The sequence below is a fragment of the Lepidochelys kempii genome, chromosome 2 (assembly GCF_965140285.1).
Source record: "Lepidochelys kempii isolate rLepKem1 chromosome 2, rLepKem1.hap1, whole genome shotgun sequence".
NCBI classification, from domain to species: domain Eukaryota; kingdom Metazoa; phylum Chordata; order Testudines; family Cheloniidae; genus Lepidochelys; species Lepidochelys kempii.
The window spans coordinates 213,056,581-213,080,878 of record NC_136381.1 but is presented as its reverse complement, the minus strand read 5'-3'; the positions used below and the strand labels follow the sequence as shown (position 1 = coordinate 213,080,878).

Below are 24,298 nucleotides of genomic sequence, written 5' to 3'. Positions count from 1 at the left end.
ACACCTCCTCACTAGAGTCTGACTTTATACCTACGGGATCTAGTACACTGACCTTTTCAAAACATTCTAGCTGAAATGCAAATTTTGACATCCCATCCAGAAGTAGGTGGAAAGCCTTGCCCTTGCTTTTGAAAAATCAAATGTGTGGAAACCTGAACTGGGCTTTTCTTTTGGAAGATAGGCTTTGCTGTTGTCAGATTTAATACACTTCTGTCCAAATGACAGCTTATTTCCTTGTGGAGTCCTTTGATCAGCATTTTAGAACTTCATTTTACCCAATAAAAGGAATAGCATGTCTACAAACCCAGTTAAACTTATTGTAGCAGGTACCAAAATACTGACATTGCAACAAAAATCTTACTGTTTCGCTCCTTATGTTATTTGGGTATCTAAAGAACCTTGACCTTACTACTTAAAAGTAGTTTCTGCATAATTAATATAAACACAAGGCCATTGGCAGATGTCTGAATTTAGGAAAACCTCAGAAATTAAAGCAGTGAGGGAATTAAGTGAACATGCTCTGTTCCTTTAGAAGCAGTTTTATCAGTGCAGACTGTGAGTGAAATCCTGGCCCCAGTGAAGCTGATGGCAAAACTCCCAAAGATTTTGATGGGACTAGGACTTTACCCCATCAGTGTAGGAGCACTTCCACATATTGTCATTACATAACATATTTATATTGTACTAAGTGTTCAGTGTTACTTTGTAATGATGAAACTTTGTACTGGAGAGGGAAACTAAACAGTCAAGTTATGGGACAGTTTGCAATATACATTATAATTCCCAATGCTGCTTTCATAACTTAAAGATAAAAGAAGGAGGGCTTGACCTTCAGTTTTCACTTCAGGCTGTTAATCTGTTCATAAAGTCTTTTACTTGGATGAGAAAACAATGGTTAGGCATGACTGTGAGATGAGAAAAGGAGAAAGAAAAATACACAGGGAAATGAAATGAGAGTACTTTAGATTATAGCTCAGTGGTTTGAGCATTGGCCTGCTAAACCCAGGGTTGTGAGTTCAATCCTTGAGGGGGCCATTTAGGGATCTGGGGCAAAAATTGGGGATTGGTCCTGCTTTGAGCAGGGGGTTAGACTAGATGACCTCCTGAGGTCCCTTCCAACCCTGATATTCTATGATTATGATAATAACTGAGATAAAGCATATAAAGAGAGGGAAAATAATTTAGAGGTTTCTCATTCTTGACATGAGTTTGTTGACAGAAAAAACTGAGTTTTTCAATAGGAACTTTTAATGTGGTCAACTAATTCTCGGCAACTAAAGCAATAAATGAACAGCTGTTTAGCAAAATGCTAAAACTGGGTCTGGGCCAGATCTTCTGCGGGTGTGAGTTGGCATACCTCCATTGAGCTCACTCCAGCTCAGGATCTGGCTCTCCATCATATCCTTATGTGTGATCACCATGTCCAGCAAATAGTAGGGTGGAGGAGGGAACCCCAAACACACTTCCTGGTTTAAAAATTCTAATCACACTTTTTCGGACAAGACTTTCGCAACAATAAATGAATAATGCATTGCCGTAGACAGATTATTTATTGAGAACTAGAACCAATGCTTACTTTGGAAAATAATTTTGAATGAACAGCTGACTCATTAGTTTCTTATGTACATGCTCAATACAAAATTTCTATCTTCAAACAGGCCAATACACTGGTTATGCAAGCATAGCAGGTTACAAGCATAGCTCGCTAAGTGCATGGATATGTTGATTCAAAAAACGTATATGCTTATGGAAAATTGTTTTTCCCTCCTCTTCCAGTGTTTATTTGATTAATAAATAAGATGATCAAGTTCTGATGGAAATAAATGTAAGTGGCTGTTGCTGCAGGTTCACTCTTGGTGCTTTGTACCTCGTATGTTTGTAGAGACATTTCATTTAAATAAAAAGAAAAGGAGGACTTGTGGCACCTTAGAGACGAACAAATTTATTTGAGCATAAGCTTTTGTGAGCTACAGCTCACTTCATCGGATGCATTCAGTGGAAAATACAGTGGGGAGATTTATAAACACAGAGAACATGAAACAATGGGTGTTACCATACACACTGTAATGAGAGTGATAAGGTAAGGTGAGCTATTACCAGCAGGAGAGTGAGGGCAGGGGAAACCTTTTGTAGTGATAATCAAGGTGGGCCATTTCCAGCAGTTAACAAGAATGTCTGAGGAACAGCGGGGGGAGGGTGGGAGGGGAATAAACATGGGGAAATAGTTTTACTTTGTGTAATGACCCATCCACTCCCAGTCTTTATTCAAGCCTAAGTTAATTGTATTCAGTTTGCAAATTAATTCCACTTCAGCAGTCTCTCGTTGGAGTCTGTTTTTGAAGTTTTTTTGTTGAAGAATTGCCACTTTTAGGTCTGTAATCCAGTGACCAAAGAGGTTGAAGTGTTCTCCGACTGGTTTTTGAATGTTATAATTCTTGATGTCTGATTTGTGTCCATTTATTCTTTTACGTAGAGACTGTCCAGTTTGGCCAATGTACATGGCAGAGGGGCATTGCTGGCACATGATGGCATATATCACATTGGTAGATGTGCAGGTGAATGAGCCTCTGATAGTGTGGAAGAGTACCCAGAAGTTACCTACTACAGGACAGGCCCAAGAAAGAAAATAACAGAACGCCACTAGTCATCACCTTCAGCCCCCAACTAAAACCTCTCTAATGCATCATCGAGGATCTACAACCTATCCTGAAGGATGACTCATCACTCTCACAGATCTTGGAAGACAGGCCAGTCCTTGCTTACAGACAGCCCCCCAACCTGAAGCAAATACTCACCAGCAACCACACAACAGAACGACTAACCCAGGAACCTATCCTTGCAACAAAGCCCGTTGCCAACTGTGTCCACATATCTATTCAGGGGACACCATCATAGGGCCTAATCACATCAGCCACACTATCAGAGGCTTGTTCACCTGCACATCTACCAATGTGATATATGCCATCATGTGCCAGCAATGCCCCTCTGCCATGTACATTGGCCAAACTGGTCAGTCTCTACGTAAAGAATAAATGGACACAAATCAGACGTCAAGAATTATAACATTCAAAAACCAGTCGGAAAACACTTCAATCTCTTTGGTCACTCGTGGCAATTCTTCAACAAAAATAACTTCAAAAACAGACTCCAAGAAGAGACTGCTGAACTGGAATTAATTTGCAAACTGGATACAATTAACTTAGGCTTGAATAAAGACTGGGAGTGGATGGGTCATTACACAAAGTAAAACTATTTCCCCATGTTTATTCCCCCCCCCCCCACTGTTCCTCAGACGTTCTTGTCAGCTGCTGGAAATGGCCCACCTTGATTATCACTACAAAAGGTTTTTTCCTCCCAGCTCTCCTGCTGGTAATAGCTCACCTTACCTGATCACTCTCGTTACAGTGTGCATGGTAACACCCATTGTTTCATGTTCTTTGTGTATATAAATCGCCCCATTGTATTTTCCACTGAATGCATCTGATGAAGTGAGCTGGAGCTCACGAAAGTTTATGCTCAAATAAATTTGTTAGTCTCTAAGGTGCCACAAGTCCTCCTTTTCTTTTTGCGGATACAGGCTAACATGGCTGCTACTCTGAAACCTTTAATAGTATCAGGAAATTACGGATTTTACAACAGCTTACTCATTGTAAAGGATACATGCATGCCATGGAAAGAGTTATAAAATGCCTGTGTTCAATGGCCAGATTATTTACACACTCTCCCTGTTTTCCTGTAGAGCTAAGCAGCCACAATTGTCTCTTAATGTCCTTTCTGGTTGGACTCTTGTATTAAAAAATGCTTATGCATATTCCTTACAGCTTAATTTCCTTAAAACAAAAAAATGAAACAATATGGATTACAAAAAGAAAAGGAGTACTTGTGGCACCTTAGAGACTAACCAATTTATTAGAGCATAAGCTTTCGTGAGCTACAGCTCACTTCCTCAGATGCATATCATGGAAACTGCAGCAGGCTTTAGCATCTGAGGAAGTGAGCTGTAGCTCACGAAAGCTTATGCTCTAATAAATTGGTTAGTCTCTAAGGTGCCACAAGTACTCCTTTTCTTTTTGCGAATACAGACTAACACAGCTGTTACTCTGAAACCTGTCAATATGGATTACAGTAGCTTGAGGTCATTCTCTAAGCTGCTGTCTCAATTTGAATAACTCTAAAATGTATGCATGTTGTTTTGGAGAAGTCCAGTTTGTACAATTCTAATTTAGAACATTAACTGAAACATGGCTTTATCATTATTTTAAAGTATAGTCTCATTAGAGCTCAAATTAAGGACTCCTCTTTCCAGAACTATTACTAAATATTCATGCTAGCAAACAACATATTCATTTTCAGTATCAAAAATCTATGTATTTAACTATAGATTCAGAAACAAAATGATCAGACAAGTTGAAGGAGTAATATCAGGAAGTAAAGTGTAAACTGATGTTTTTAACATATCGAATCATAGAAGATTAGGGTTGGAAGAGACCTCAGGAGGTCCTCTAGTTCAACCCCCTGCTCAAAGCAGGACCAACCCCAACTAAATCATCCCAGCCAGGGATTTGTCAAGCCAGGCCTTAAAAACCTCTAAGGATTGGATTCTACCACCTTCCTAGTAACCCATTCCAGTGCTTCACCACCCTCCTAGTGAAATAGTTTTTCCTAATATCCAACCTAGACCTCTCTCATTGCAGTTTGAGACCATTGTTTCTTGTTCTATCATCTGCCACCACTGAGAACAGCTTAGCTCCATCCTCTTTGGAACCCCCCTTTAGGTAGTTGAAGGCTGCTATCAAATCCCCCCTCGTTCTTCTCTTCTGCAGACTAAATAAGCCCGGGTTCCCTCAGCCTCTCCTTGCAAGTCATGTGCCCCAGCCCCCTAATCATTATTGTTGCCCTCCACTGGACTCCCTCCAATTTGAACACATCCTTTCTGTAGTGGAGGCCCCAAAACTGAACACAATACTCCAGATGTGGTCTCACCAGTCTTAATAGAGGGGAATAATCACCTCCTTCAGTCTGCTGGTAATGCTCCTACTAATGCAGCCCAATATGCCATTTGCCTTCTTGGCAACAAGGGCACACTGTTGACTCATATCCATCTTCTCGTCCACTGATGATCCCCAGGTCCTTTTCTGCAGAACTGCCGCTTAGCCAGTCAGTCCCCAGCCTGTAGCAGTGCATGGGATTCTTTCATCCTAAGTGCAGGACTCTGCACTCGTCCTTGTTGAACCTCATCAGATTTCTTTTGGCCCAATCTCCAATTTGTCTAAGTCACTCTGGACCCTAGCCCTACCCTCCAGCATATCTACCTCTCCTCCCAGCTTAGTGTCATCCGCGAACTTGCTGAGGGTGCAATCCATCCCATCATCCAGATCATTAATGATGAATATATGTGACTAGAAGAGCCATGTGGTATCAGGTATATTTGGCAATATAATATGATAGTGCCAAGCTCTCTTTTAAACCACATAAACAAAATGAAAGTTCAAGGAGGGAGGGGAAGTAGCTGTAGACTCGTGGACTGAACATGGCTGGGACTCAAGGAAACTCAAGGTTCCATCTTCTAATCTGCCATGTGGTCTTGGGAAAGTTATTGCCTTGTTTTTATTTCTCCAGAAATAGGGACAATGTATACCCACCTGGTTAAGCACTTTGAGATCTATGAAACAAGGCACACATTTATTACTTACAAAGGCCTTGATCCCAGTGAAGTCTTTAGCAAATATCCAATGATTTCAGTAAGTCAGGATCAGGCCCTAACACAGCAATATTGCAGATTTAAATGCATGCCACCACTAAATGTAGTCTAAGAATAAAATACCCCTCCTATAGGTGCTTGCATCACTCTACTCATTAGGTCATCCAAAAATGTATTTGAGCACGTGCCATACTTAGGTGAATTTCCCCAAATGACACAATGGGGTTGCATCAGTAGCCTCATCAGCTTTCAGGAACAGTGCCATACAGTAGCATGAAAGGCGAGCAAGCCCACATAAAAGTGAGAAAGCACAGAAGAAAGGAGAGCAATAAGGAAATGAAATATGCTCCCTAACTGTGCTGTGGACTAGCTCTCAATCTCTCTTGGATTCTCCTACCGAGTAACCCACCTGATGTCAGACAACTGGCATATGGAATGTTTTACAGATGGATCAGCGTCAGTGACTCATGCTAGCTGTATATGATTATCTGTCACACAGATGTTTTAGCTTGTGTTTGCTTGCTAGCCAGCCAGCAGCCAGACTCTTTAATTTTATTTTGCTGCAGGATCACCAACAGATGTTTAACAAAAAGACAGATAATAGTCTACTATTCTGCATACATGTAGTTAGCTCCACTGCCTTCTTGGGCAGCATCAGCCCCTGAGAAATAACTGGAAGACATTTACTGGTATGATCTGAGAAATTTTCCAGATTCTTCTTTATAAGGAGTCAGTTAGCGTTAGTTGCGCTAGCAGGGATTCCTCTGCTTATAACGATGCCACCTGCAGCACTGAAGATGCATTTGAAGTGATAGATGAATACTAGAATAACAGAGAGATTTTTTAAGTGGGCTGCTGTGGCCCTCAGTACCAGTGTCCGAAAGGGTTCTCTCTCTTGCCTGAAGACTTTCATCATGGACATATTTTTTTAAATAGCTGTACTATTCGACGTAAGCGCTGAGCTTGCAAATGCAGCTGCACAAGTGGGTACACGCATCTGCTTTTAGGCTCAGCACCTTCAATGGCCTGGGTAATCTTGTCCTACTATGGGGGAATGACCAGAACCCCAATTATCCCTGTAACACACACAACTTGTTCAGGATCAACAATGGTAAAGTAACTTCTTTTAATTATTATTTTGCTGTTGCAGGCTCTGGTTAGTGTTAATGATTAGTGCCTAGGAGATGTAGCTCTTTGTTTCAATTACATCGCGTCGGTGCTTCCTAATGTTTATGGAAAACAATCTGACTGATGTGTTGTAGATGATCTGCATGTGGGATCTAGTAATAGAATAGAAGATGATTTTATGGCCTCCAGCACTTTGCTCATAAATCCTATGTCTACATGGGTGAAAGTGGGGTGTTAATTCTGCCCTTGCCTCAATCAGTGACCATCATAAATCTTTCTCTTTCACACCGGCCCATGATTCTGGAGGTGGACCATAGCCTAAAAGGGATGTTTTGCATTTATAAAAAAAACACTAATCCCAAATTTTAGGCACCTGCACATTATTTGTTAATTTTTTAAACATCATACAAAATGCTATTGGATAAATATCTCAAACTACCATAAATCCCCTCTTCCCAATCCACTCATACCCCATTAAGCCTTCCCTATGAGGCAAAAAAACAAACCCTTGGAAAATAAATATCACATCTCTGCTGCACCAAAAGGAGAATAAGTTCCAGAGTAGAGGGACTCTTCACTGAAAATTTTCTGCCAACCTCTATTCAAGCCAGTGCAGATCTGAAAATATTTTACATTTTGTCCTCAAAGACACGACTCTGCTACCACAGAAGACTTCTCTATGATAAATCTTGGGCTTGATCCTGTAAACTCTTATTCACTTCAAATCAGTATACTCACATGAATAATGACTAGTCCTGTGATTAGGCATTTGCAGGTTCAGGCCCAGTTGCATCTTTTCCAGCAAGTTAAAGGTGCAGTTACTGGACCCCATTCCAGAAACTCACACAAGGAAGTGCAAAACACACCTTCCTGCATCAGAAAGTCCTCTTACATTGCAGCAGATATTTAAGCAAGCAGATGGCTGACGATGTTTTCACTAATGCCTGTGCTCTGTGGTTGCTGCCGAGAGGATTCGCTATAATTTCAACAGGGAGTTCCATGTGAGCTGCACAGACAGGAAGGCCCGGATCCACAAAGAGACTTAGGCATTGTGATGGTGAGCGTTGCAAGGGCTAACTTTCCGGAACCTAGAAAACTGCAGGAACAACAAAGCAATTCACAAAGCTTGAGTTAAGTGCTTAGGCTCCCTATACAATGAATGGGGAGAGATAGGTGCCTAAGAATGCTCTCCACAAAAGCCAGCATGCTAAGCAAGGAGCTGCCTAAGCTAGCCAATGGGACCCTCTCATGGAGATAGATACCTAAGTCTGAACTGCTGGGAGGCACCTATCTCTGCTTGTGATCCACAGCCAGGAACTACCCCCTTTTGGAGACAGGTGGCTTAGGCGTTTAAGTTATTTCTTGTGAGAAAGAGCTAGGGGCCAGTTTCGCACAACACAAAATGGCTGGAGGAGGTGGTGGGGCTGGTGGTTCCAGTGTCCACCTTAACAATTTTAGCCCAGTGGTTAGATCACTCGCCTGTGGGAGACCCAGGTTCTATTTTCATCCTCCTACAAGAGGGAGAGAAAGGGTTTGAACAGGAGTCTCCCTGCTCAAGTGAGTGCCCTAAGCACTGAACTATGAGATAGTCTGATGGTGGGGGCCCCTTCAATCTCTCCTGTTGAAGTTGTTCCACGGTAGATAATTAATTAGAGTGATTGGGACAGAGAGAGACTCTGTAGCCTGGAAATGGGGAGACCGGAGGTCCAGTCCCCCTGCTACAATGACCCCTTATTTATACACAGTGAAACAGCTTCAATAGGAGAAACGGAGGGAGCCCCCACATCAGAATATTCTATAGCCTAGTGGTTGGAGTATTCACCTGAGAAGTGGGAGAGCCCTATTCAAATTATATTCCCCAGCAGGCAGAGGAAGGAACTAAATAAACCTGGGCCTCCCACATTCCAGGTGAGTGCTGTAACCATTGGATTGAAAGTTATGGAATGCCCCCCCCCCACACACACCTTTTCCAGTAGGCAGTCTCTGAGCACTCCTACTGGATTGGGCCCAATAGGGGGCGGAGCACCTATCTTCCCCCCACTTCATGGATCATACCGATGTTTAGGCAGGAGATAGGCAGATGCCTAGAGGGGGGTAGCAGTGTCCATACTCAGAAGCGGAAACAGAGACACCAAGGGAACTCTTGCAGTGAACACTTAGGGTTAGGCAGCCTTCTGAGGATCACAAGGGTTCCTAAAACTGGGAGTTAGACAGTTAGATAAGTCTGGGGTTTGGGTGCCTAAATACCTTTGTGGATCTGGGACAAAGTGCATATCTTGGCCAGTGCTATTCACTGTTTGAAATTCATTGATTCTCTGTGTCCTGGTAGACACCTTCTTGCACCACCTCCTCTTCCCTTCTAATAGATTCTTCACTTTGGGGTTCTCTACCAGGATTCACACAAGATTTAGCATGTATCACATTTTGCAAATTAATTTTGCCACTACATAAAATTTTCTTTTCATTATTAGGGCTACTTATTTGAGTTAAAGTAAATCATGATCTCTTTTTTTTCTATCAGTAAACATGTTTCAATACTGATAATATTTTAACAAAAAGATCTGCTAAAAGCTAACTGCCCCTTAAAATAAAGGCCCTAGAGCCTTCCCTGGTGTAAATTGGCATAGCTCCATCAATGACAGGAAAGAGGGAAACCCAGCAAAGCACAGAATCTAACAAAAGCAGAAGTTTCTGTGCTTTGCAGAAGATAAATGGGGAAATGTTTACCACAAAATTTAGTTCCACAGGTGCAGACTAAATTAGTTAGATAGGGAAAATATATTAACCTTTCAGCTGCTGAAATTTTGAATATCACAGAAACCCTGTTTTTCAGCCTTCCAGTATTTGCAAGCTATACATGGAAAATGAGCTTTTAACGACTCAATTCTCCCCTTTTTATATTTTTGTGTATTGTTAATTCTGTTAAGCTTGTTAGAAGTTCAATGCAAACTATATTATGTAAAATGTACTGAACTGCAGGTCAAATATTTGAATTAAAACGTATTTATGTTTGACTGCTAAGGTATTTTAGGAAGAACATCATTTTTAAAAATGTCTATATGGAAGTATTTATAAACACGTCTGTTAACTATGTTGCTATATTGTTATTATTATTACATTTAATATTACTATAAAATGCTATATTTGTACATAGCATCTTCTAAATTGAAAGACGATAGGATCCTGTTAGTGAGGAGCTTACATTCTTCATTCAGATAAACTTCTGCTGCAAAGTTGCATCTTAACTAGTTTTGCCAGGAAAGTTTTGACTCACTTGTCAATACAAATATAGTAATCCTTAGCATGTGGCATCTGTGGAGAAATATTGGCAGTAACTTTAAATTTCTCTCTCTCTCTTTCAGCTGCTCTCTAAATCCATTGAACAGCTAAAGCAGCCTGGCAATCATCTCGAAGAAGCTGAAGAAGAGCTCCATGGAGATCATGCTATGCAGGAAGAAAGAGCTCCCTCTAGTGGTAACAGCATTAGGGATGACAGCTGCAGCGTTTGTGTGGATGACAGAATAGGACAGCACGTGGGGGCTGTGAAAGTGAAAGAGGAGCCACTGGACACTGATGACGATAATCAAACCCAGCAAATGGAATCTGGGGAGCAGGCTTCTTTTATGCAACAGGTAATAGGCAAAGATTTAGCTCCAGGATTTGTAATTAAAGTTGTTATTTGAACATCAAATGCATTTTTAGGGCTTGAATAAGAGATTGACTGTCTTTTGATTCATGGATCTAGCTAATTTCATTTTAGTGTTCAGAGAATCTAACAAAAGTGGGTGCATTTGTGTGCACTCTTAAAACATAGTGACGCTCATTTTAAAGGCCACTAATTGAGAAAATACTTGCTGCACTCAATTATTCTACAAAAGTCAGTGCATAATACAGAGAACTTGTTTTTGCTCTTGACTTCATCACATCAGTTAGTTCTAGGGAAACAGAACTCACTGTTGTTTAACTAATTTGTTGAGATCAGTAGTTGCTGGAGTCCGTTTCCAGAACTGATCAATGAAACATTCTTTCTCTGTTTTTGAATTCTTCTGATGTCTTGACTTTTTCCTTTCACCTATATGTATACAATGTATCATGCTGTAGTCTTGAACACTGTTAAGAGTAGGATTGTTTCCTCCATTAGGCAGATATTGGTTGCAATACCAGAGGCCCTAGGTTTGTGTATAGAGTATGATTATGGAGATATTGGGAGTGCAAAGTGGAAGTAAACATACAAGGCAAGGCACTATTTAAAAGGTTTTTCCTTTTGCACTTCTTAGTGTATTTTTCATTCTTCCCTATTTGATTATGTTGTCTACAAAGGCATGATCAAATGAAGCAGATTCAAATATTGGCAAGGAATGATATGCAACATTGTGTTCCAATCAGATATTAGGGTATATCTGTAATTGTAGAAAAAACACAGATCATCTGATAGTCAATACTTTTTTAAGAAAGACTAATCATATAATATTGTATAACCTTTACCATTAGGGTCTCACTGAAGTGCTAAATTAATGACATAGTGTGTAAGACACCAATGTGGCAAAAGGTCATTTAATTTGGTAAAAAGTATTTTAACAATTGCTAAATGATAAATGCACTTATATAGATGGTACTTTCAGAATGCTGGTGTCCTTTTTTTTGCTATAAAATCAGAACAACTCTGAATGCAATAGAAGGCACTGTTTATTTAAGTCAGTACTTTGTCAGGTCCCTGCTGTTCTCCTGCAGAAAAGTGATTCTGTGGGGGTGAACAGGAAATGCCTTATGGAAACAGGAAGTCCAAGTGATTCATGTACTGAGGAATGTAAGGGGGTGGGGGAAGGAATGGGGGGATGGATAGTGTTTTACTCTGTTTTTAAAGGGCACTCTATGAATTGATTTATTGTCAAAGAAAATAACAAAGCAAGTAGGGAAATTGTTAAGGAAGCTTTCCAGTGAAACATTTCCTTCATATTCCCTTTTGATATGTTTACCTTGTTTTATAGGTTTACTTTTGTTAAGCTAGTTAAAGATTCATTGTATTAAGATCTCTTTAGTATGGATAATCCAAAACTGACCTGGAGTCCCTGTCAGTTTTTTTTCTATTCAAAATATTTATATTTCTAAAGCTAAGGTATTTTAAGGTGCAGTATCCTGTTTCAAAAGAGATAGCTGTTTTGCCAAATGTAGAAGTTGTTCTAATATATGTTATTAGTATGTGTTGTTTACATTTTGCTCTAATATTATAAAGTCCCTTATAAAATGTTGCGACTTCTAAAGATACATTATCCTTTTCCATAAAAAGTCTCCAAACAAATTAAATTACTTAAATAGTTGCTGTAAAAGAAAGGCCTCCTGAAACATTAATATCAGCTTTGATAGGAAAGACTTGTTAATTGACAATATATGGTTTTTGCTTAAATATACCCCCCCGTCCGCCGCGCTTAAATACAAAGAGGGAAAATAACATGCACATTCAACATAATGAAGCATATAAACATGTATTTTCCCATTCTGTTTATATTTCATTTCCTACCAAGCCTAATTTTAGCCTCACCAAAAAGGGATAGTCAATCTTTTAAAATACATTTTATTTACAGAGGAACTTGCAAATGAGAAGACTTTTGTACAATATCATTTCAAAGAAGTGTAACAAACAACAAAAGATATTTTTATAGTGTCATTCAGGAAAGTTACCCCAGTAAAGCCAGTGGACTTTAATTCTATTCAAATTTGATAGCCTCTGAATTGAATCAAGAAACTACCTGGAACCAGTGAAAAGGAAAACTGGGTTGAATAACCATATTTCTAATTGATAAATGTCTCTTACATTTTAAATCTACTGTATTTATTATAATCTACACCTTTGGAGGTGATCTCTTGTTTTGTGTTGTAAATATATTCTGTTTGTATGTTCCCTTTCTTGCCTTCTGATATAAGTCTATTTCTTTCTCAAATAAAGCTTTTTTTTAAAAGATCCCCTTTCATATATCTGGCTTTGTGTAAAGTTGATAGTTTTAGTTGGTGCTCTGCTTTTTGTATAACCAAATCTGCTGGCTACGCATTGTTGAAAAAATCCATTAAAGCTTTTAGGAGCAAGATTTTTTATTACACTATTTTTACAATGATTACACAAAGTCTATTTTGGTCTGTTATTTGATCCTACATCAGCCATTATAAACTGTAAAACAAATGGAAATAATATCTATGCATGCTCATTTTCCCATCATGGCATTTGTCTTGGACATGTGATTATCAATGGTACCATACAGAACAAATAAAATACAGATAAACCCAAATTTTCTGACCCCTGATTAGCCAATATGTGGGCTATTTGAAAATCATTTCCATTCCTATTTCCAAAACTCATATATAACCTACAATTTGTTGATCAACTGACGAAAGTTTTGGATGTCTCTTGAAACCTTGATTAAAACAAAGTTTACCTATAAATATAAATCTGGAGAGAGAATTTCAGACTAATTATAGGGTGGTTTTCAACATTGATTCTGAAAAGCACTATAACGATATGCTTAAGTGCTTTGCTGAATGGTGGGTGATGCTTTCTTGAATTGGACCCTAACTTTGCTTTAACTTTAACGAAGATATATTGGAATCATATTCCAATATACATAACTACTTTCGTTGTTAGGAGTCTCTGAATTTTGCTACAAAGAATGTGTGAAGGGCAAATAAAGCATCCAGAAAATCAGATATTGAAAAGGTGGCCTGGCAGAATTATTATCCATCTTCTCTAATTCTGCAATGGTTAGGTTCTTAATGCTTTCACCTCCAGTGGTTCTTGCACCAAGATAAATGGTTTCTAAAACAAATAGATATGAATAAACATGCTTCCATAAATACAGTTTTACATTACAGTTAATTGTATGAGCACTACTTTTCCATGATCTGAGTGCTATACTCAAAATACTTACTAGCTAAAAAGAATAATGGTAAAAGGCTTAATTTGAAAAAGTTAAACAGGTTAATTAGCATTAACCATACTGCTGTAACAACTTACCATATTGATCTCCTATTTATAAACTAAAGTCTTTAAGTAGAGAACACTGCTGACAAAAAATTTTGAAATGAGGCCTGTTATTTTAATAAATATGTCAGAATAGCAGTTTTAAACATTTTCCATCTATAACCCAAGAGCTTATTTTACAGCATTCATTTTCTGAGTGTAGCTAAAAGATTTCTTTATTTGCCATGTTTCCAAGCAAGTTGCGATGAAACAAAAGTTATAATCAAATAAATACCACATGTAATTTTTTTGGGAGGTAAGGTGTCTCTTCTTTGGAACAATAGGTATGTATGCTGTCCTGTTGTCAAAAATAAAGCCTGTATATGTAGCATTTGTGAACAATCACTTCGAAATTAGTAAAAATGCTTCATATAAGCTATGTACTCTGAGAAAACAAACTCTATTCAGCCATACACTGCTGTTATACAGTTCTTGTCCCTTTAATATCTGTTCATTGTTTGTTGTTAACAAAATAGTATTAAAAGCTGAATCTCTGAGCAGCGAAGAAGTAATCTGAGGAGTGCTGACATATCTCTACCATTCAGAAATTCAGTCATGCACCTTTATCATTACCATATCATCTTCAGGAACGCTAAGATTTACTCTGTATATCCATCCTGAGCAATCCAGCTGTACCCTGTTTTTATTTCACTGGCATTCTGAGGTAAACATTTTTGTGAACATTACTCCCAAAATGCTGGGCTATGAACTCTCCACAATTTGCAGCCAGAATTAGTGAGGAAATTAACTTTGCTGTATTATGTTCTGTCCGAGTAGCAGCCTGGCCTACTTATCCATTTAAAGGATGTTGTTTGCTTGTCATTTATTTGTTTACTTTCTGATTTCCTTATGCAATTCCCATCATCTAGGTGGCAGAGCTTTTTCAGTACCTCATTTGCTTGCTGGAGGATCATAGTTTTGAGCATTATACTGTACACTGACTGAAGTCCTCCTCAGGCAAAAGAGAAGTTCACCATGGGTAAAATTATCCTCTCAGTTATTCTGGTACAATCCCATTGACTGTAACAGGCTTGCATCGGAGTATTTGGTTGTGTATTGTCCTTTGTGCCTTTCATCTTCAGTATAATTCAGCCCAACTTGATTTTTATTTTGCTTTTTATTCTAACTCTGTCAGATCTAAATGCATAGCCAAGGTAGAGTATATCAGTCTGTATTTTTCCAGTAGCTCTACAGTGTTCCTACCTGTGCTGCTCTAGCTTTATGCCATATGTTTATAGAGCATATATTTATTTTTAGCCCTGTTTTCTGGCATTTATGGTATACTTCAATTCTTAGGAGCGGCATCTGTTTTCTGTTCTATATCACAAAACTGAATGGTTCTTATATTTCTAAAAGCACAGTATAATACAACGGCCAGTTTCTTATCTATGACACAGTAGTGCCTAGAAGCCCAGTCAAGCTCAGAACCCCATTGTGCTGGGTGCTGTACAAATTAATGAGATGCCCTTCTTAGGAGGGGATGGGAAGAGAGTGTGGAACCAAGCACCACTTATAATGGTAAACTCTAGCCATAAATCAGACCAGGTAGATGTGCCTATCACAATGATGTGTACAGACACAGTTAACAATGCTAAGATTTTAAAGTGTTGCTACTGGGCTTCAGAGTCAACATTCAAAGGGGGGCAGTCCACAACTCCTAAGACCAAATGTTCATTTACCCCACATGGAGTGTGAATAAAGAGCTTTTCATGGAGGCTCTACGAAGGGCTGGGGAATAATCTTCCACAACCAAGTGGCTGGCTTGGAGCAAGCAGCTCTTCACAGGCTCCCAGTCCTAGGCCAGTTGTTTTAACCCCATGAATTCACTTGGCACTGAATCTCCTCATCACTCCCCTTCACAGCCCCCAGCGACACAACCAGAAAGCCCTGCAAGAAAGGTCCCCCTTCAAAGTCTCCACTTGCACAGTGTAACCATACTGGGTTGGGCCCATTTAGAGCCTTCTGTGTCTTTTGCAAGGGACAGCATTTTGGCCTTAGAGATGTGGCACTGCCGTTCGTGTTCAGAATAATGTCACAACAAGAAGGGATGGAGGCCTAATTCTGTTTCTGAATGTATTTAGAATTCTAGAGAAAATGTTGTGTCACCAGAAGAGTGTAGGTACAAAACTCCAGTGCATACCAGCTCAACTCAATGCCTTCAGCAATGATGAGATTACTCTTCTTTCTAGGCCAGCTCCTTAAGTCTGTGTCACACAGGAGCCAGGAGGCAGGGAGGCTGCCATTACACTAATCTTCTGCCCCTTCAGTCCTGGGAGCAGTTCAGCCTCAGGTGCTACTTAGAGCAGCTCAAAGCTGCTCTGAATATTGTAATCTGGTAACAGCCCGTTAAGGCCCATTATGCGTCCAGGGATTGGAGGAGGGTAGGGCATTCCAAGCATGTCTTCAGAACCCCCCTGCACCATGAGGGGGAGCTAGAGCGGGGATGTTTTGGTTACACATCTGACAACACAGGCCATTGTCAATCTTCTGAAGTGACACAACTTGTGCGCTGCAGTGACTCCCAGTGCTTGTTCTTTTATTCTTTATGTTATCATTTAAAATGTGTGTTTTCAGGATGAGATTCTGTCAGACTCTGAGCAAAACTGAAAGGGGAGCTTCCTCATGCTGCTCTGCGATAAACCTCAGACCTGACTATGGGGGACCTCTTCTAGGGCCTCTTCAGGACTGTTCAGCCTTTAGCTAGTCCCCCCTCTGCTGAGAATGCCTGTAAGGTTGACAGTTAACATTAATTATGCAGCTGAGTTCTTTATTTATCTGGTCACCCATCTCTTAGCAACCAGATTCTGCCAACTCATTTCACAGACACCACCAAACAGCAGCCAGCAGGACCATCTTTTGGATATATCAGGCTTGATCCATGGCTGAAACAGAGAGTTTTTCATGTCTAAATCACTATCTCATCAGCAATCCCTCTAAACCTCCTCTTTTTTCCAAGATAGATAAAATGCTAGAAGACCAAAAGTAACCAACAGTCTCTTATAGTTCTTCTTCTCTCTTATCTGTATAGTTTCCTTTTGTCTCAAAATGGAAAATTGCTCAAGTTTTATCTCCTGTGGAGTAGTGTGATGGATTGTCTTATGGATATTTTTAAATGTGCTGAATTCTTGACCATATGCTTATATCTTCAATACAATTTCTTCTGTAGTTTTGATAGAAGAAGAAAATAACACTAAATATGATCTCTATTCATCACCACCTTGCTCATTCCAATTACATTTCACTTCATCAAGTAGTTCAAATCTATTCATTTCTAGGGAAGAATTTGCATCGTATGCATTTAAGGCAGGGGTGGACAAACTTTTTGGCCTGAGAGCCACATCTGGATATGGAAATTGTATGGCAGGCCATGAATGCTCACTAAATTGGGGGTTGGGGTGTAGGAGGGGGTGAGGGCTTTGACTGGGGGTGCAGGCTTTGGGGTAGGGCTGGTGATGAAGGGTTGGGGTGCAGGAGGGTTCTCTGGGCTGGGACCGAGGGGTTCGGAGGGGGATCAGGGCTGGGGCAGGGGTGCAGGCTCCGAGCGGAGCTTACCTCAAGCAGCTCCCAGAAGCAGTGGCATGTTCTCCCTCCAGCTCCTATGCAGAGGTGCAGCCCCGTTCACAGGCACTGCCCCAGCAGCTCTCATTGGCTGTGGTTGCCAGCTAATGGGAACTGTGGGAGCAGTGTGCGGAGCCCCCTGGCTGCCCCATGCATAGGAGGTGGAACGGGGACATGCTGCTGCTTCCGGGAGCCGAGCAGAGCCCTGGCATGCGTGGAGCGGGGCAAGCCCCTGACCCCGGTCCCCAGCTGGAGCTCAAGGGCTGTATTAAAATGTCTGAAGGGCCAGATGTGGCCCCAGGGCCGTAGTTTGCCCACCCCTGCCTTAAGGCAAGCAATTTGGACTATATCAACTTGCACGAACCCCTTTGCTAACAGAAATGTCCTTTGTGCCCCATGAAGGACACTCTAAGTTTTCATTATAGTCTTTATATATATATATATATATATATATATAGTTCTAGCGATTTTCTTTGCACAGAGAGCCTTGGAAACCAATGCAAACCAAGTATTAGGGTTGGAAGGAAGAGCAGGGGAGCACCATTTCTGCAGCAGCAGAGGATGGTGAATACTGCACACGACACAACCACACTCTTTATGTAAAATAAACTTGTCAAATTTGAGAGAGATCCCACTGAATCAACCCTTGGATGTGTGATGAAGGTGGACTGGAATCCATTACATTTGGATTTAAGGGCAGGATAATATTGTTTTGCAGCCTGCCCAAAAGGACTCTGCATCTTGTAAGTTTCAGCCCTCTCTGGGACTGCACCAATTGCTGCTCTTGATCTCTCTAGTCATGTGCTCATATGGTCTCCCACCCTTACGGTATTTGAATCCGCTTGCATATTTAGAAATAAGGCTGTCTCTTTTACGCCAGCCTTTCAAAGAAATAACTCTGTTAGTTTAGTTATTTCACTTTAGAGAGATAGGGGTGCGGGGGCAGGTAGAGAAAGCTTCGTCAAAGAAATACGTTTTGTATCTTGCTCTCAATGTACTGAGGCCAGTGCTCATTCTCATCTCATCTGGCAGTGAATTCCACAGTCTAGATGCTGCTCTGAGGAAAGTTCTGTCTCCTGCACTCTCAAACTTCCCACTGTTGACTGGCAGTTTCACTCTTCCAGTGGAACATGGCTGTATAGCAGGTCATTGTCCTGAGGAAAGCACAACTGCTCAGGTAGCTAGGTCCAGTTCACAAAGGACTTTCAGTATCAGAACAAAGAGCTTGAACTGGACTTTTTTCTATGGGATGCCAGAGCTATGGGAAGGAGTACTTGTGGCACCTTAGAGACTAACCAATTTATTTGAGCATAAGCTTTCGTGAGCTACAGCTCACTTCATCGGATGCATACTGTGGAAAATACAGAAGATGTTTTTATACACACAGACCGTGAAAAAATGGGTGTTTATCACTACAAAAGGTTTTCTCTCCCTCCACCCCATTCTCCTGCTGGTAATAGCTTATCTAAAGTGATCACTCTCCTTACAATGTGTATGATAATCAAGGTGGGCCATTTCCAGCACAAATCCAGGGTTTAACAAGAACATCTGAGCAACAGTGGGGGGGGGGGGGGAAAGAGGAATAAACAAGGGGAAATAGGCTTGAATAGAGACTGGGAATGGTTGACTCATTATAAAAAGAAACCTAAGTTAATTGTACCAATTTGCAAATTAATTCCAATTCAGCAGTCTCTCGTTGGAGTCTGTTTTCTAAGTTTTTTTGTTGAAGGATAGTCACTTTGAGATCAGAAATCGAGTGATCAGAGAGATTGAAATGTTCTCCGACTGGTTTATGAATGTTATAATTCTTGACATCTGATTTGTGTCCATTTATTCTTTTACGTAGAGACTGTCCAGTTTGCCCAATGTACATGGCAGAAGGGCACTGCTGGCACATGATGGCATATATCACATTGGTAGATGTGCAGGTGAACGAGCTTCTGATAGTGTGACTGATGTTATTAGGCCCTGTGATGGTGTCCCCGAATGGATATGTGGGCACAGTTGGCAACGGGCTTTGTTGCAAGGATAGGTTCCTGGGTTAGTGGTTCTGTTGTGTGGTATGTGGTTGCTGGTGAGCATTCGCTTCAGGTTGGGGGGCTGTCTGTAGGCAAGGACTGGCCTGTCTCTCAAGATTTGTGAGAGTGTTGGGTCATCCTTCAGGATAGGTTGTAGATCCTTGATAATGTGTTGGAGGGGTTTTAGTTGTGGGCTGAAGGTGATGGCTAGTGGTGTTCTGTTATTTTCTTTGTTAGGCCTGTCCTGTAGTAGGTGACTTCTGGGAACTCTTCTGGCTCTATCAATCTGTTTCTTCACTTCCGCAGGTGGGTATTGTAATTGTAAGAATGCTTGATAGAGATCTTGTAGGTGTTTGTCTCTGTCTGAGGGGTTGGAACAAATGTGGTTGTATCGCAGAGCTTGGCTGTAGACAATGGATCGTGTGGTGTGGTCAGGGTGAAAGCCGGAGGCATGTAGGTAGGAATAGCGGTCAGTAGGTTTCCAGTATAGGGTGGTGTTTATGTGACCATTGTTTATTAGTACTGTAGTGTCCAGGAAGTGGATCTCTTGTGTGGACTGGACCAGGCTGAGGTTGATGGTGGGATGGAAGTTGTTGAAATCATGGTGGAATTCCTCAAGGGCTTCTTTTCCATGGGTCCAGATGATGAAGATGTCATCAATATAGCGCAAGTAGAGTAGGGGCAATAGGGGACGAGAGCTGAGGAAGCATTGTTTTAAGTCAGCCATAAAAATGTTGGCATATTGTGGGGCCATGCGGGTACCCATAGCAGTGCTGCTGATTTGAAGGTATACATTGTCCCCAAATGTAAAATAGTTATGGGTAAGGACAAAGTCACAAAGTTCAGCCACCAGGTTAGCCGTGACATTATCCAGGATAGTGTTCTTGACAGCTTGTAGTCCATCTTTGTGTGGAATGTTGGTGTAGAGGGCTTCTACATCCATAGTGGCCAGGATGGTGTTATCAGGAAGATCACTGATGGATTGTAGTTTCCTTAGGAAGTTAGTGGTGTCTCGAAGGTAGCTGGGAGTGCTGGTAGCGTATGTACTGTTAATACTTCAACCCCTGTTGTCTCACCCACTGCAGCAATATTTTGGTATAGATGTTGAATAATATCGATGAGACTGAACTTTCTAGGACTCTGCAGGTAAGGGCTCTGGACTCAGTCTGAGAGGAAGGACACAAACCATTTTGGGCTGATTGTATTCAATCTGCAGGACGAACAGGAGTTTTTATTGATCAACAGCATCAAATGCTTCAGAGGGGTCAAGAAGGAGTATAGCTGTACTTCACATATCTATGCAAGGAGAAGGCCATCCACCAGAACAAGTGTTGGGGCCTGACACCTATCTGAGAGGATTCAAGACACTAGCAGATAACAGGTGTGCCTGGAGATATTTTCTTTTAGTAGCTTATCGACCAGCAGGTGTTCGCTCCCAAATTAGCTACCCAGCCCACCATCAGAGAAGACCCACTCCCCATCTGACAATGCACACCACAGCCAGAGGCCATAGTACAGACCGTCTTCCACCATTGCTACAAAGAGAGGTCACAATACAACCACCTATCACAACTGATGCTGCTGTGAGGAACAGCTGTCAGGTAGGGGAGTCTTCTGGAGGAGCTTTTGGGGGAAATGTGGTGGGTCAAAGAAGTGTTTGGCTAGGGGAATAGGGATGGGTGATTTGGATTGAGAATATAGTGTGCTCAGGTTAAAGGATCAATAAGATTTTGAGTGGGAAAACCAGAGAGAATATCATGTATCACAGACCAAGGGAGAAAGGTTTTGAGGGAACTTCCTTTTTAAATATTGGCTGCAGTTCTAAAGTTACCTACAGGCGGGAGATAAAACAGCAAGGAAACTCCACAAAATGTTCTTCAAACTGTCCCTTTGGACAATTGTGTGGGGTTCACTGTGGAACTGGCTTAGTGTTCCTCAGAGAAAGCAGCATGAGTTCCTCAGCGTTATGGTGATAAAGAGCACAATAATTACAGGAACATTTGCTTTCTAACATTTGCTTTTCTAGCTTTATCAGAATAAAGAGAACAATCTTATCCCTAAAGCTATTATGTTTCCCTCTGCTTCACTGAAGAGCTTTGGCCTAGAAACTTCCCTAGCCCACCCCTTTCTGGCTTCCTGCTATGGTTTTAGTGGAACAGTTCATATATCCTCACAAGTCCCCAGATGTATCAGACCCACCACAGTGTTCCTTGGGCCTTCTGCCTCCTGGCTACATGGTCATTGGAAGGCATGTGCTGTTGCACAAAGGAAACCCTCTCTAGAAGGGTTACAAGCACAGAGCCCTAGTTACTGCTGCTTCACACAGTATTAATTTAGGTCCCAGGTACCTGAGTGGATAATTATGACTTCTGTGGGAAGGTAAACAGAGGACAACAGCACCTGCTGCCATCTCCAAGCCCATCCATAAGTTCTTCAGGAAAGAAGAAAGGGATGGGACAGAGGAAGATGGCACAGGAGCAGCACCCTCCACCCCTTCTAGCCCGGTCTGCATCCCCTCTCGTTCAACTGGATGGCGGGTTTTGTCCCTTTGTACCTACTGATTTGTAGCACCTCTGCCCCTTCCTCATAACATCACTGCTTCAATGGGAAGTTCTGGAATAGATAAAGACGGAGGATCCTGGGTTTTACCTACTACACGTAATAGTTTAGAGAACTATTTATCACAGCTGTTTTTTTTTTTTAAGTACAATTTTGTGATTTTTTTTCTATTTTTTTTCTGTTTTCCCAAAAAATCTAATAATTTGGACCAGCTCTATAGCTGGTTGAATAAATAAAATACAGATTTTCACTGAATATTTTCAGGGAGTCAATTCATGAAGCTTGAGAATTTTTGTTTAAAAAAGTTTAAATTCAAAAATTTTCTACCAACTATACTATTTATGGCTACCTAGCATGACACCCAAATTGATTGTTGCATTTCTATTCTTTGTGACTCCTTCAATGATGTTAGATTTATTGTTAAACAAGAATTTTCTTGGTCTAGTAATGGAGATTATAATCAGTAAGCACAGGATTAAAAAAGTAGAGAAAAAAAAACCTATCCTCTGTTCTAGTCTCTATACTTGTTACATCTAAATCTCAATTTAACAATTTGAGTGCATACTATAATAACCAGAGGCAGAGCCAACAGTATCAACCTCTTGTCATCTCTGTTATACCATTTATGAAATACAAATTTACACTATTATTTTTCCAGCTGGAAGACTGTACCCTGATTTCATTATATCATCATCAATTATTAAGACTAACATGTTAATACAGTGCCTGCCCTGAAATCTAAACCTCTTCAAATATCTGCTGAGGCTATGACCAGCTGCTACAGAAACACATTTGGGGTAAAAATATTAGCAAAAATACACAATAAATACTTAACCAAAAAGATATTGGGCACATTTTTCTTCGTTTCATTAAAATTATTTTAAAAGACATGTCTTGATGTGCCAAGTAGGATTTTCCCAGATTTTTAATCCTCTTTATGTTAAAAACACTTTATAATTTCGAGAATATCATATATGGGAAATGGTTTACCTGTCATTAGTCATCTCCTAGAAATCTCAGTGACTGGACATTTAAACCATAGTGACAATCATTCATTAATAGTGCCTTCCATTCCCGTTTTCAGTCTTGGCCCTATGGTGCAAAAAACTGTACCAGTGATCTAATCTGACATCCTCATCTAGTTAAAAGCTACTCCTAGATATTAGTTCCAAACTAGCATTCTAGATAGTGCTAACAACAGTGCCAACCAAAAACAAGAGTGACAAATTGCACCCAAGTGCAATTCATCTGGATATATGAAGGTGGAGATAAATGTGCGGTATCCTTCAGACAAGTTGTCACAAAATACGAAATTTAAGTTCACGTCATTACTAAAAGTCTGAAAAGGGATTTATCTTTCAGTTCTGAAGTATTTGTTGAGCTCTGGATTAGGATAAAATGCTGTCAGAAATGTGTTAGCACCTTGATTTCAAGCAATACCTGAAATTGCCCTTGACTTCAGTGTGGAGATTTCTTTTTTCTTTAACCTGTTTTCAGCTTGTCTTAATGAACATTCCTGAGTTTTCACATACCCTTAGCAGTTTGAACCACACCTTTAAAAAAAATAACTGACTTAACATTTGAGGACAATGACCAAAGACAGGGAGCTTGCAGAACATGCTGCTATTCTCACTTTAACATTATTTTTGTGGGCACCGTGCACTTCTAAAATGGTTACGCTTTCCCCCCAACCGTTGTTATATAAAAGATTTACTGTTACAGTTTGTGTGTGGCCAGGCAATGGCATATGGAAAACATGTTTCCTGCTATTTAATTTAATTACTCCAATCACGTGCCAGCCTCGGGCATGTCATTCTGGACCTCTGAGGCTCTTTGTCTGTCAAAGAGATGGACAATATCTTGGCTTTGTTTAGCTACTCTGAAGGCTGCAGATAAAACCACTGAAATACTGACTGTTTGTTTAACCAAAACTTTGCATTTTTACCATTTGGCTTTGATTTTTTGTTTTACAAAAAAGATGACATTTTGGCCTTGGTGAGCTGAAAAGGAAATAGTAAAGATATGAAGAAGAACTGTCACTTTTGGAGGTTTAATATACAAAAAAAAAAAAAAAAGAATACTCTAGCTTCCTGGTCAGAAATAAGCTTTGTTAGCAGAAACTTAAAGCATGTATCATTGTGTTATTTCAGACTTGGCTGTTAGGACTTTTCCAGCTGCCCCACACTATGTATAACTGTTCCATCAGAATGCATTTAGTTCTTGTCTGACATGTATTGGTGGGTGCAGGTTTCAGTTTTTCTTTTTAAAAGATGAAATTATAAAAGCAAAACTAAGCGTGACTGCATTGCAAGTCATCACACAAGT

General features: G+C 40.4%; 1 protein-coding gene across 1 annotated transcript in view; it reads left to right on the top strand.

The window, feature by feature from the left end:
- The window catches only part of HDAC9 (histone deacetylase 9), a 704,858-nt gene that overhangs the window by 471,158 nt on the left and 209,402 nt on the right, over window positions 1-24,298 (top strand). The window contains exon 14 of the mRNA XM_073333773.2: window positions 10,192-10,461. Coding sequence (XP_073189874.1) covers window positions 10,192-10,461 — 270 coding nt within the window. The remainder of the gene's footprint in view (window positions 1-10,191; window positions 10,462-24,298) is intronic.